The sequence below is a fragment of the Ctenopharyngodon idella genome, chromosome 2, assembly GCF_019924925.1.
Source record: "Ctenopharyngodon idella isolate HZGC_01 chromosome 2, HZGC01, whole genome shotgun sequence".
Taxonomy (NCBI): Eukaryota; Metazoa; Chordata; class Actinopteri; order Cypriniformes; family Xenocyprididae; genus Ctenopharyngodon; species Ctenopharyngodon idella.
Window position 1 is genome coordinate 14,736,490 of NC_067221.1, and position 13,582 is coordinate 14,750,071.

At 35.7% G+C, this 13,582-nt stretch overlaps 1 protein-coding gene across 2 annotated transcripts in view; it reads left to right on the top strand.

Annotated features, from left to right (window-relative positions):
• The window catches only part of tgfbr1a (transforming growth factor, beta receptor 1 a), a 32,450-nt gene extending 23,803 nt beyond the window's left edge, over positions 1-8,647 (top strand). Inside the window, exons 7-9 of one of the 2 annotated variants that reach the window (XM_051867254.1) lie at positions 1,356-1,480; positions 3,147-3,277; positions 7,538-8,647. In XM_051867254.1, the coding sequence (XP_051723214.1) occupies positions 1,356-1,480; positions 3,147-3,277; positions 7,538-7,663 (382 nt within the window). In that variant the 3' untranslated portion in view covers positions 7,664-8,647. Of the gene's footprint in view, positions 1-1,355; positions 1,481-3,146; positions 3,278-7,537 lie in introns of those variants that run through there. The other variant, XR_007925827.1, reaches the window with a different exon arrangement.
• The last annotated feature ends 4,935 nt before the right edge of the window (positions 8,648-13,582 follow it).

Genomic DNA, 13,582 nt, shown 5'->3' on the forward strand with positions numbered 1-13,582 from the left:
TGGCTTTCTACTTCTTTAGATAACTGCAGTGAACTTGCATGCCGATTTTCTTCATCCCTTCTCATCAGAAGACGTTCCTATCGAGGTGTTAACTTTCGTGGACGTCCTGGACGTCTCTGTGAGATGGTTGCAGTTCCATCTTTTTTAAATTTTTGTACCACTTTTGCTACAGTATTCTGACTGATAAGTAAAGCTTTGCTGATCTTCTTGTAGCCTTCACCTTTCTGGTGTAAAGAAATTATTTTCTTTCTCTAGTCTTGTGACATTTCTCTTCCATGTGGTGCCATTGCTGACAGCATGAAATGGAAAGGAGTTTTAACACTCTTAAATGAATATTTAGACTCACCTGTCGTTGAATTCTTGTTAAATTAGACATTTGTAGTCTAAAATGTTACTTTTCAAAGGGGGTGTACTCATTTACGCTGAGCACTGTAATTAGTATTAGTGACCGTAAGAGTAGTTACCTGTAAATGATTTGCTTAATTTCTGAAATCAATTGACCCTTCGCAAAATAGAAAATATTAACCTAGAAAATATTAACCTCAATTACCCAAATTATATTCAGTTTTATATTTAGTAGTTTGAAAATATTATTAAAGCTGTAGCTTATAAACGTTTCTTCTCAAATGCTTAACATGGAAGGATTCAGATCTATGGATTTTGATTAGCTAATGCAGATTTTTCCCCATCAGTTGAATATTTTTTTGCAGAACAATTGCATAAATAAGAAATTCAAGCTGCTGCAAATAATGGAGAATTTGTTTGAATTTCCATTAATTCTTATGATATTGTGTGTACAACATCAGTAATTGCCTATATTTGTTCAAAGGTAAATTACTGTTAATAACCTAATGTTAATTAATTTATGTATTAGGAACAGGTGGGAACATTTCTGCTCACACTAATATTCTCTCTTGTAATTGCTTTCTTTATTCATTTTACTGTGATAAGTGATTTCCATGATTCTGATTCCCAGTTTCCACAGTGTTTAATCCCATTTAATCATGTGATTTAACAATTCCTAAAGTAAAACGGCAGATAAAAAATACTTGGCAGTGGGACGCTTCATACCAGCCTGTGTAAGAGTAATACCAAAAATGTTTGACCACTTTATGAGCACATTTTACTGAAAGTCATGCTGTTCACAGAAAATGTCCCATTAATTCCTGTGGAATGTTATATAAAGCTTTTACTGCTGTGGAAGGGAAGATTAATTTACATCCAAATCTTGTCAAAACGAGCAACTGTAATCAAGGGGGATGAAATGGATGTTTAGATGTGGACAGAGATGTGTGAGGTTGTGTAAACAATTTGTTAAGCTGAGGGACGTCTGATGACATTTGTAATGTTTACAGGTATATGGCCCCAGAGGTGTTGGATGACTCCATTAACATGAAGCACTTTGAGTCTTTTAAAAGGGCAGACATCTATGCCTTGGGTCTTGTGTTCTGGGAAATTGCTCGCAGGTGTTCAATCGGAGGTAGGACACTTTGATGATGATATTGGCTGATTAATGTCCTTCAGTGACGTACTTGTTTATTTTCTGTCTTTCCGTTCATCAAATTGCATGATACTAATAGCTTTGTTATGAGTGCTTTATTTTTAGATATGAAAAAATACAACTTGTTTAGTGATTCATGGTGGTGCCTGAAGTCTGAGACCACTATTTAAATTTTTTTTTTATTTTTTTTTTTTTGCAAATTAACTTAAAAACAGCAAATTGGAAAATATATATATATATATGTAATGTATTGTTGTGTGTGTGTGTATGTGTATCTGTGTGTGTATATGTGTATATATATATACATATGTCACACTTTATATTGTCCTTAACTACTATGTACTAAAATAAAGTGTGCCTAATATATAATATATTATAACTAGAGATGCACCAATGTATCGGCTAACAATCGGTATCGGCCGATAAAAGCTATTATTATCACTATCGTCCATCGGCCGATTGTTTAAAAACTGCCGATGGTCAGGGCCGATTATATCCTGTCAATCAAAAGGGTGCGGAAAGACGTGTTCAGACTGCAACTCATGCATACTGTGTGTGAAGAAAATCACTCGTGTTGAATTTTAACTCATTAACAGTTTAAAAATAGTGACGTTAAAGCAGGCTCTTTTTGACCCTATGAATCACCTGTAGTTCAAGCCAGGGTTGCCAGGTCTGCGTTTTTTTTTTTTTTTCCTACATCAAATATTATTTGTAGCGCCTCCCATCCAATAATCGCAAAAAGATTTGTGCTTTATTACTTCTGATAAGAATTAAAGTTTCAGTTTTCAAATTCTGTCCATTTTATCATGAAATTCAAACAATAAATGGCGTTTTGACACTCTTAAATGTGACGTGTCAGATCACTGTAATGCCTCAGTTCAGGAGGCAGCTCGGAGCGCGAGTCTTTTCTTCCTCTTACAAGTTATATCTTGAAAAACATGAATGAACATCAAAAGTATGTTGAAATATATTGTACAACCTACCAGAATGTATCATGTCTGATGTAATCACTTTATTTGTGTTTCAACCGTGGAAAGACTTCAATAAAACAGCTTGTGAACAATATGTCACATCATGTCACATTTACCGCAGGAATGTTTTCCAATGTTCACAGTTCCTTAGCTATCTACATATAAAAAAAAACACTAGAGAGGAGCTTATCTACTGTCAATTATATTTTTGTGCAAATTTGCCATGAAGACAAGTGCTTATGAAAACTACCTTATGTGATACTAAGTTTTATACATTTCAGTTTTTATTTGAGTGTAATTATTATATCTGAAAATAAACAGCAGCTGAATATAATACCTCTGCTGTTAATTGTAACCTCTAATATTGTAGTGTACCAAATGAGAGGGTTCCCTGTATAGTTTGCAACATTATTTGGGAGAGATTTTTTTTTTTCCCCTTAAGAAAAACCAAACTATCGGTATCGGCCGATATCATTCTGAATAATCGGCTATCGGTATCGGCAGAGAAATTTAGTATCGGTGCATCTCTAATTATAACGTATTATAATTAATTCCAGATCAATGGTTTCAGACTTTTGGAGCCCACTTACAATATTATACATACAATATTCTTAGAAACTATAACCTCTTATGGTAATAGGTCAATAAATATGTGCTCAAAATTCTCCATTCAGGCATCCATGAGGACTACCAGCTCCCTTACTATGACCTTGTTCCATCTGATCCGTCAGTAGAGGATATGAAGCGGGTAGTGTGTGACCAAAAGCTTCGTGCCAACATCCCTAACAGGTGGCAGAGCTGTGAGGTGAGCTTTCCTTCAGGTTTTTTTTGTAGGTGACTTTGTTCATAGATGATAGATTCACCCAAAACTGCCCTTTTTCATTTTGTTGATCTCCGTTAGATTGCTTTTCCTCTTTCATTTTTTCAATCATTTGTTCTCCGTTATCAGCATAAGAGTAGGTGCCACTCTTTCCACCCTCTATCTTGATGTGCTTTTTACTGCTGTGAAAGGGAAGATTCAATTGCATTCAATTTGCAGTCCTAAAAAGCCTCTAATCTAACTATCTGTCTGCACAGCTATCACAGCTTGCCACTGTAAAAGACAGACATTGGTTTACTGTGCTTCCCAATATTAAATGGCTGTTCTCTGATTTTCACACTTTGTAAGTGGTTATTTGAGGGAAAGCAGATGGGGAGAACAAGCTTATTAGATCAGGCCTGAACTAACACGCTGAAAATACTTCAACCCATGCTATGAAAAAGTGTCTTGTGTTTTTTTTTTTTTTTTTTTTTTTTTTTTATTCTAATACTAAATGTCATCAGATCTACAGACCAAAACCCCTCATATTTTTGTTTATATATTTTGCTTTTATTTTTATATTTTCATTAAGTTTTAGTAATTTTATGAGCTTTTGTCATTTTGTATTTTTTTTTTTTGTTGTTACTTCAGCTTTATTTTTATTTCAGTTTTAGTTTTAGTAATTTTTAGTACTTCAGCTTAAATGTATTTATTTCAGTTAGTTGCCAAGGCAGCATTTCTCATTTATGTTGTTTACAGTTTTTCATCTAATGTTTCTAATTTATTTCAGCTCTATTTAAATTAATGAAAAGCCTTTTAATAGATTCAGTTAACAACAATGCTGGATGAATGCTGTACTTAGTCACAAAAATTAAAAAGTAATCACTGGTTTTGATTGATTTTTGATGTCACTTCTGTGTATCTGAGAGTTTTGGCTGTGTCTCTCTGCAGTCAATAATTTTATCCCTTAAAGGGGTGGTTCATTGTGATTTCACTTCTTTAACTTGAGTTAGTGTGTAATGTTGCTGCTTGAGCATAAACAGTATCTGCAAAGTTACAGCACTGAAAGCTATAACATAAACAGCAGTAACATTTACAAGTGACAGCATATCTAAACACTTTGACACAAATACAAACGGAAATACTTACCATTCAGAAACGTCCTTTAAAAACCGTGCTTGCAGATGTTCTGCTTGACCCTCATCATCATTACTGCTATCTGGGTCTGATTCGGTCTCAATTTGATACGGTAATATAGACGCCATTATTTACATTTCCACCGAAGCACATGCAATAACTAATGGTAAGGGGTGTGGCGTTTCCGGGCACTTCAGCGAATCACAATACACTGGGCCAGCTAACCCATCTGAGCCCATTGCGTATTTCTGAGGGAGTGGTATCATAGAATCAGGAAATCAACTGGCCGTTCAAATGGCAATGGAGACAGCGGTCTAGAATAAAGCTAAAATATATGAAAAATACAGCGTTTTTTTAAAAAAACGAAGCATTAAGACATGTTAAACTGCGCCCCATAAACACAATCAAGCCTAGAAAAAAAACAGTGAACCACCCCTTTAAAATTCATCTTTGATAATCAAAACGACATATTTAAACATTTCCTGTGAAATAATTTATTAATGCCTTGAAATAGGTTGAATGTAACTCTACACCCTTGCTTCATTTAGTATACGTGGAACCATGGATATGCAAATTAGTTCCCGCCTCCACTCAATCACACCAACTTAGACTACATGATCTATTCGATCAACTATAATAAACGCTACGCGATGGCAAGTGGAATTATTGGTTTAATTCAGCTATATATGTTTGAACCAGAAACTGATTCAGAAGAGGAAGAGTGAACTATACATGGTCCTGTCGATGTATCAGGTAATGCGTTTTATGTTTTACAGCTCGGGACACATAACAGTAATTGATATGATCGATTAGCCTTTGGCTCGACTCCATTATCAAACAGCTAATAATTTGTTGCTAATGGTAAACAAAACATGTTCCCTTTGCCATATCAAAGTCAGACAGCTGCTTTCTAAAAATCAGCATCCTTAGAAACACTTTGAACATCATGGAAAGTCAGTGAAGGAAAGCCCTGCCCCACATGCTGACGGGATTAGTTACATATTTGTGACGGTGGGAAACAAGGCCATTTCAAACCGTGTTTTTGAGACTCTTGTTGGTACACTGCAGTTTTATGACACACATTTAATTCAGATGTGACTCAAAGAACCTGCACATCTCAATCTCTCAAAAAACTGATTCATGTCAATTTACTTTCAGAAAGTTTGTGTTTCAAAAGCTTAGCGAACTCTGAGTTCACCTGAGTTAGTTTGTTTTGAACGTTTTTCCTGAATGCACAGGTGTGTTTAATAGAAAGAGCTGTCTAGACGGTGATGTTGAATGAAAAGGATGAGAGAAGGCCACAGCAGATGCTTCATGCTGTCTGCATTAAAGGCCCTACAATGAAAATATATCAAACACAATCTTTGTTAAATGTTGAGGGTTTTCAGAAGCAGCTAAACGCTATGAGTTCTTTCACACCTTACATTAATTTCTTGATTTCTACATTGATTGACTGTTCTTAATGCAACAAACGCTTATGTTTGCCGAAGTCATGAATGTAGGTCATGAAAATGACGAGGGAGTCATTCGTTCTGAAATGAAAAGGTTTAGAAGTTAAATTACCTTTATAGTTGACAAACTACAGAATTCCTTGATAAAGATGTTTGTTGTCAAAAACGCTTTGGTTCATTGAGTTAATAGCTTCTTTCTTTAGCTTTTACCAAGTCACTGCTGTGTTGAAGAGATGGTTTGGTATATTCAATATGAAGATTAATTAGTTTTATATAGTGTTATTTATACATTTGTTCCACCTTTTACACACATTTGTGCCATATAAATATCACTCTGTTTTGTAAGAATACATAGGCCTGTTTGAAGAAAAAAGTAAAATGTGGTTTCAACAAGTTTTTCTTAGTCAATTCAAACAATTGGACCTCACGTTAACCAGTAACCAATATTTTTTTTGTAAAATATTTGATTTATTGATTAGAACAAAACTAATATCAGTGTTATTTCAAATTGTTTATGTACTGTTATAGCATTTAATAATATTTTGAATTAACTTTTCTTTTGAAATTTTCTTTTGTAAATTTGTTTTGTGCTTTTGTCATTTTGTTAGTGTTTTTTATATTTCTATTTAGCTTTTTGTTTATTTTTATTTCATTTTTAACTTCAACCAAGGCAACATTTTAAATTTTTGTTTGATATTAATATATGATATTTGTTTTATTTCAGATTTATTTAAATTAAAGCTGCAGTCCATAGCTTTTTTTGGTTAAAAATTATCCAAAATCAATTTTTGAGCAAGTACATAACCAGCCAGTGTTCAAAACTATCACCTTACCTTAGCCTGATTCACAACATAAGCTTGTAATAACGTTTTCTAATAAAATCGGTACTGGTGGGTTTCCGCGGGAAATTCGAGCATGTAATGCTTTTTTTCTCAGTTGGTCAGAACAAAAGTGGCAGACATGTTACTTACTTGTTCAGATGGCATTTTCCGGTGAAAATTCTTATTTTGGTCATACTTCCAAGACGTAGAATCTGTGATTCCGAAGTACAGTGTCCAAACCGTTGTGTTGACTGACAGCAAACATCGCATTCATCCGTGCTGAGGAGCTGTGCTGATCCACAACCCATGTAAAGATAATAATTCCACAAATAACTGCAATTGCAGGTTTTAAACAGAGATGGCGACAAAGAGGCAAAACTTACAGACTGCAGCCTTAACAAAAATTATTTTTAATAGAATACTGGTGAATATGTATCTTTAATTACACACCATCAATTCAACAACCAATCAGTAAATAGACTGATGTAAAAACTCACAAACCTGAAATTTACATCACGGTAAAGATTCCCAGTTCATTTTGATTTGGAAAAAATGACTCTCAGTTCAGTGAGGAAGTCCGTTGTAATGGCTCTGAATGATTGAGTCTGATTCAAACCACTAACTTTGTGAGACAAAGTGTCTTGCACGGTCATGTGCAGGAACTCCAACAAGATAATGTCTGACTCATATGGATGTGCGCAAAGATTTCCAGACTGACACCAATGGCAAATAGATTTAATTGATTGGTGACAGTGTTATGTTTGTATGCGAGAGAGTGAGGATGAGGAAGAAAGGTAATGGAAGTGTATAGCATAGCAATTATATCTGCAATAGCATCAATGTCCTCTTGCCTGCAGGCCCTGCGTGTAATGGCAAAGATCATGAGGGAATGCTGGTACGCCAATGGAGGGGCTCGCCTCACCGCGCTGCGGGTGAAGAAGTCGCTATCCCAGCTGAGTCAACAAGAGGGCATCAAGATATAGTGCAACAACTCATCATCTTTACACTGCCTATCCACTTCCTCCACCCATCTAGAGAGGTAAGTGAGGGAACTACATCCGCTTTGGAGGTGAATCAGGGATATCGAGGGGCCAGAAGCAATTAGTGCTTTTCCCTGTTGTCCATGAAAAGATACGTCCTCATCATGCAAAACCACCTCAAACAACCTTAACCAGAAGTCAGTCACCCATGCTTCAACTGGTGAGTCACCAAACAACTAACCAACCATTCGGTGTCATTGATGTGCTTTGCAAGCTGGACTTGAGCCTTTATGGACTTATTTCTGTATATAGCCTGTTGTCTATAGCTGTACATATGTGATTGGACTTGCTTGTGTATATTTGTATGCACATATGTGGCTCGAACACAGAACCACATACTATGTATATGTAGTCCGTACTGTGTATATTTAGTTCCAGAAAGTGCCACTGCTACGAATCAGTCATGTTTACCATATTTGGTAAAAAAAGAATCTTTGTAGGTATCGAGTACTATGTCTATTTACAGTGGACATCGGATTCACCCACAAGCACTTGTTTGCAAACATCTCAGCAGTTAAAGGATCATATTCTGCTGTAACATCGACTCAAAAGTCTTGCCTGATTATGCAGAAGTGTTTTTGTAATGCGATTTCACCATACTCACTTTCCAGACACAGAGAGTGAGCAAGGGCGGCACATTCAATCATACTGCATATTAGAAGCAGCCCGCGGTGTTGCCTAAGGGACCAGTCCTTAAAGAATCAGGCAGAAAACTGGGTTAGTGATAAAAGCCATTTGTACAAAGGCCAACTTAGCTACAGCACATCTGTGTTAAAGGGTTAGTTCACCCAAAAATGAAATTTCTGTCATTAATTACTCACCCTCATGTCGTTCCACACCCATAAGACTTCATCTTCGAAACACATATTAAGATGTTTTGATGATGTGTTTTTTTTATCCTCCATTGAAAGCAACGAAATTACCACATTCAGTGTCCAGAAAAGTAGTAAAAACATTGTTAAAATAGTCCATGTGACTACAGTGGTTCAACCTTAATGTTATGAAGTGACGAGAATACTTTTTGTGCGCAAAAACAACAAAAATAACTACTTTATTTAACAATTTTTCCTCTTCCCTGTCAGTCTGTTACGCAGTTGGCGCAGTGCTGCGTTTCCGTGTTTATGTCCGAACGCTGGCTCATTATTGGCTGGCTTCTGCGTTAGCATCACATGCATGCCTTGTGCTGCTTACGTGGACAGGCGTTGGCCAATACTGGGTCGCCGTTCGGACGTAGAACCTGGAAGCTGCAACAAACAGGGGAAAGATGAATTTGTTGAATAAAGTCGTTATTTTTGTTTTGTTTTTGCACACAAAAAGTATTCTCGTCACTTCATAACATTAAGGTTGAACCACTGTAATCACGTTGACTATTTTAACGATGTCTTTACTACTTTTCTGGAAATTGAATGTGGTAATTTCATTGCTTTCAATGGAGGATAAAAAAAAACTCTTGGATTTCATCAAAATATCTCAATTTGTGTTCCGAAGATGAACCTGTAATGTCTTACAGGTTTGGAACAACATGAATACTTAATGACAGAAATTTCACTTTTGGGTGAACTAAGCCATTAATGTAAAAAGGATGTGTATGTTTTTTTTTAATGCACATTTGAAAATGATTTGAGAATGGTGCTGTTGTGATGAAGATCTGATTATATTTTTCTGTATTACTATTTACTGTTTTCATTCATGCTCCTTGAGACATTAAGAGAACATGGACACATGTAGCTCAGAAAGACACAAACTATGACCTATCTATTGTATTTTGCTCTGTGCATATAGTCTGTACATGTTCCTCGGTTTTGCTGTAGTTTTGCTGTAAGTGCTGTTTTTATGGAGCCATTTTCATTCAGATCAGTACAAGGTACCATTTTGACTGTTTTAAATAATGTGACCTCACACATATAGTTGAGCAACAGTAATTGAGCTGCAGTGTATCTCGTGGATGTATCAAAATCTTTCTGTGATCTCTAAACTCTTTGTCTGTAGAGAAATCTGTCTTTATTTGGACAAATATAAAAAAGAAAGTATCTTTTGGAGTGTCTTTCACAGTCAAGTCAGCTGGAAATCATATTCTCTGCACCAAAGACACTCTTTGAAGATGTGATCCAGGTTACATTAAAGGGTACGTTCACCCAAAAATGAAAAAACTGTCAGCAATTACCCTCATGTCATTTCAAATCCGTAAGGCTTTTGTGCATCTTTGAAACAGAGATGATTTTTTAATGAAATTGAATGAAAATGAGACATTTCTGTTCCTCCTTCTAAAGTCCATGTAGTTAAAACTTTGACACTTCCAAAAGTTCATAAAAAGATCATTTAAAAAATCCATATAAATTGAACTATCATCATAAACAGCGACTGTGTCGGTTCAGAAGACTTGAATTAAACCGCTCAATTTATGTGGATTTGTTTTACAATGTATTAATGAACATTTTAAGTCACCAAATTCATGGACTTCCAGTGGACTAAAAGGAATTTAATTTCATTACAAATATCTTCATTTGTATTTTGAAGATGAACTAAAGTCATACAGGTTTGAAAGAACATGAGGATGAGTAAATGATGACAGAATTTTCATTTCTCCATCATTCTTCTGACTCTGGACTCATTATAAACACACGTCAACAATCACCAGCAGCGTTCGGTACGTTCCAGTCAAAGAATGAAGCAAATATCTAGGTTTCTCTAGATATCCACAACCTCAGCAGCTCAGACATCGTCCTGAGATTCAGTTATTATTATTTTTCATTTGCTGTTATTTACGTTGTCTACACGTTCACTTTGGTGTCATTTTGAACACATATTTTCAATCTTAGCTTAAGAGGGGGTCGTGCTTCAGTAGCACCTCACTGTCCTGCAACCCATACTGGCATTACCTTTATGAATGAATGAATTGCACAGAAAGGCAGGAAATGATGTGGGATGCAGCCAAGAACACTTTCGCTGTAATATGCAATCTCACTGTGTTCTCCAGTGCATGATGCAATACAAGTGCCTCGATTTTATAAAGATTTGTGCTTCGTGAAGTCAAAAACTATTGGTTTTCACAAGCCCCCAAATGTAGAATGAATCTGTATTTGTAACTATTTCCTGATATTTGAAGGTCGTCATACCTCTTTTCTTCTCAGTTCATTCCAAGGTCCTGGTTTGTGTGCGGACAAATGTTGATATTCAGATTCAGTTTCCTCTATACATCATTCCAGAAGCCTTTTTATAACGAGTGCCTACCCTACGGTTGGTGTAAATGTAATTAGTTTGGGTCACATTGAAGCATCTTTCAAGAGCCAGAAACATCATTTTGAAAAACACTACTGTGCAAAACTCAACCATAACTCATGGTAAAGCATATTACCTCTTTGGACCAATGTGATCATTTACCTCAGTGTATATAAAGGTTTATTCATTTAGATGTGACATTAATTTGTACAAAGTGCTTGCATAAAAATGTCTGTATGTTCTGTTTCTTTGAGAGAAATTGTTAATGATAGTATTCTAGTGCTCTCCCTAATATTTGAAACAGTTGGGAATCCCTGCAATTGAGAGGCTTTTGAATCTTTTCTTCTTCAGTGTCATGTTGTCATTCAGAGTAGAGTGTTCACAGGTCAGATTAAAAAATTGTCAGTCACATTGAGATGAATCACTGTATTTGAATGAAAATATGTACTGGATGTCTTTTTGTCTGTCTGTTAAACTTGTACATTTGAAATCAATGTAATAAATAGGTACTTATTTTACCTGAAAAGGAATTTGGTGTTGTTTGTAATGAAAGCTGGCTTTTGACACATTGTCGATGTTCTCATATGGATGTCTGTAGTTTTATTTCTCTGTTGCATCATTAAACATCTTGGAGAATTATCTTTCATAGATGCCAATTTTGATTTTTGTCACAGCTTTTCTTCTCTGGTTGTTCAGAATCAGATGTTCAGTTGTTCAGATTTCTCCACTAATAGACCTCTTATGAAAAGCATACATACACTAATGTAAGATTTTACTTTTATTCGTACTTTATTCAGCAAGGGTGCGTAAAACTGATCAAAAGTGACAGTAGAGAAATTTATGTTACAAAAAATTCTTTTGAACTTTCTATTAATCAAAGAATCCTGAAATGCATGGTTTCCACAAAAATATTAAGCAGCACAACTATTTTCTACATTGATGATAATGAGATGTTTCATGAGCACCAAATCAGCATATTAGAATGATTTCTGAAGGATCATGTGACACTAAAGACTGGAGTAATGATGCTGAAAATTCGGCCTTTGCGTAAATTTAGCCTTGTCTTGAATGGTACACTGTAAACCCGAATAAGTTGGCAAAACTCAAAAAAAAAATTAAAGTTAAGAAATTCAAAGTCATGTAAGCAGAACTGGCAGATTTTTATTTTGTACTCGCACATTTTAAGTGTTCTTAACTTGAAATGTTTGAGTACGCTAATTCATAAATTTAACTTGAAATTATCATGTAACCTCAATGTAAAAATTTGTATTAGTGTAAAATTAGCTAGCTGTAACAAGCTAATTAAGAAAAATGATAACTTGCTAACATGTTAATACAGGGTAGCCGCGGCTCCTTAAAAAGACTTAAATATATTTTTCCTAATAAAAGGCCTTAAAAAGTCTTAAAATGTCTTAAATTCAGATTCGATAGGTCTTAAATATTTTTCGTCGCATTACCGCAAAAATGTCAATGACTGATCATTGGACAGAGGATATTATTTCTCGCGGTAGTTATTGCGTTGCGTCATCAGAGAAAATTGAGGTAGCAGGTAGCCGTAATGGGTAAGTGCAAATTTAATGATAAATGGCTCGAGAAAGATGAATTCTCGTGGAGGTTTAGGGCGGTGCCGGGAAATGTCTACGAGGCAAACTGTGCCGTTTGTAGGAAATGTTTTAAACTGGGTACAATGGGCATCAAAGCGGTGGAATCGCACACGCAGAGCGTCTAAATGCATCTTTTGCGGTAATGCGACAAAAATTGTTGAAAAATGTTTTATGTGGGTTATATTTTATGTTTTCTACGTCATCGACGGAATGGTCCAGGTAGCGCTGCACGAAAGCGCGCCGCGCGGCGCCATCTGCAGGACAAAGCTCAGCCAAGATGTAGGAACCATTTTTAAATAAATCTGCTGTAGCAGAGCTACTGCAAGTGATTTTCGGTGCTGGAAATCCATATATCCTTTGCTGAAACAAACTACCTCGTCGTCATGGAGAGCGCAGCTCATGGTTGCTTAGTAACGGCAGACGCCACCGGAGCGCAAGTTTTGGAAAGGAGAAAGCGGTGCGGGCGCGTTTTCCATGCGTTTTTAGACGCGACATATGAACGGTCCCTAAAAGAGTTCAGATGGTTCAACGCGCCAAATGCGAGTAGAATCAGCGCTGAAACGTGTTACTCGCCCGGTAACTTTTTTATGAATGGAGCTGAGAATTTAATATAAAATTCGCAACGGTTGTGATGTAATTATATAAATAATAGTCTGACGCGGTGCAGGTTTGCTGTAACAATGCTGTGTTTTCATTTTCGATTCACTGTAAATGCTACTTTGTTTGTGACGTTTAAATTTGCATTTGGGAACGCAACATTCGTCATTAGATTCGTTTATAATTCTGTTGTTTACAAAGAGAAGTTTCAGTGTCACATGATCCTTCAGAAATGCTGATTTGCTGCTCAAGAAACATTCACTATTTATATTATCAATGTTAAAATGCAGTTTTTGCTGCTTAACATTTTTGTGGAAACAATACAATTCAAACATTTGTGGTAAGATTTAAAAAAGAGAAAATTAATACTTCAACTCGTCATACATTAAAGTGATGAAAAGTGAGTGAAGAGTGAAGACTTAAAATGTTACAAAATATTTCT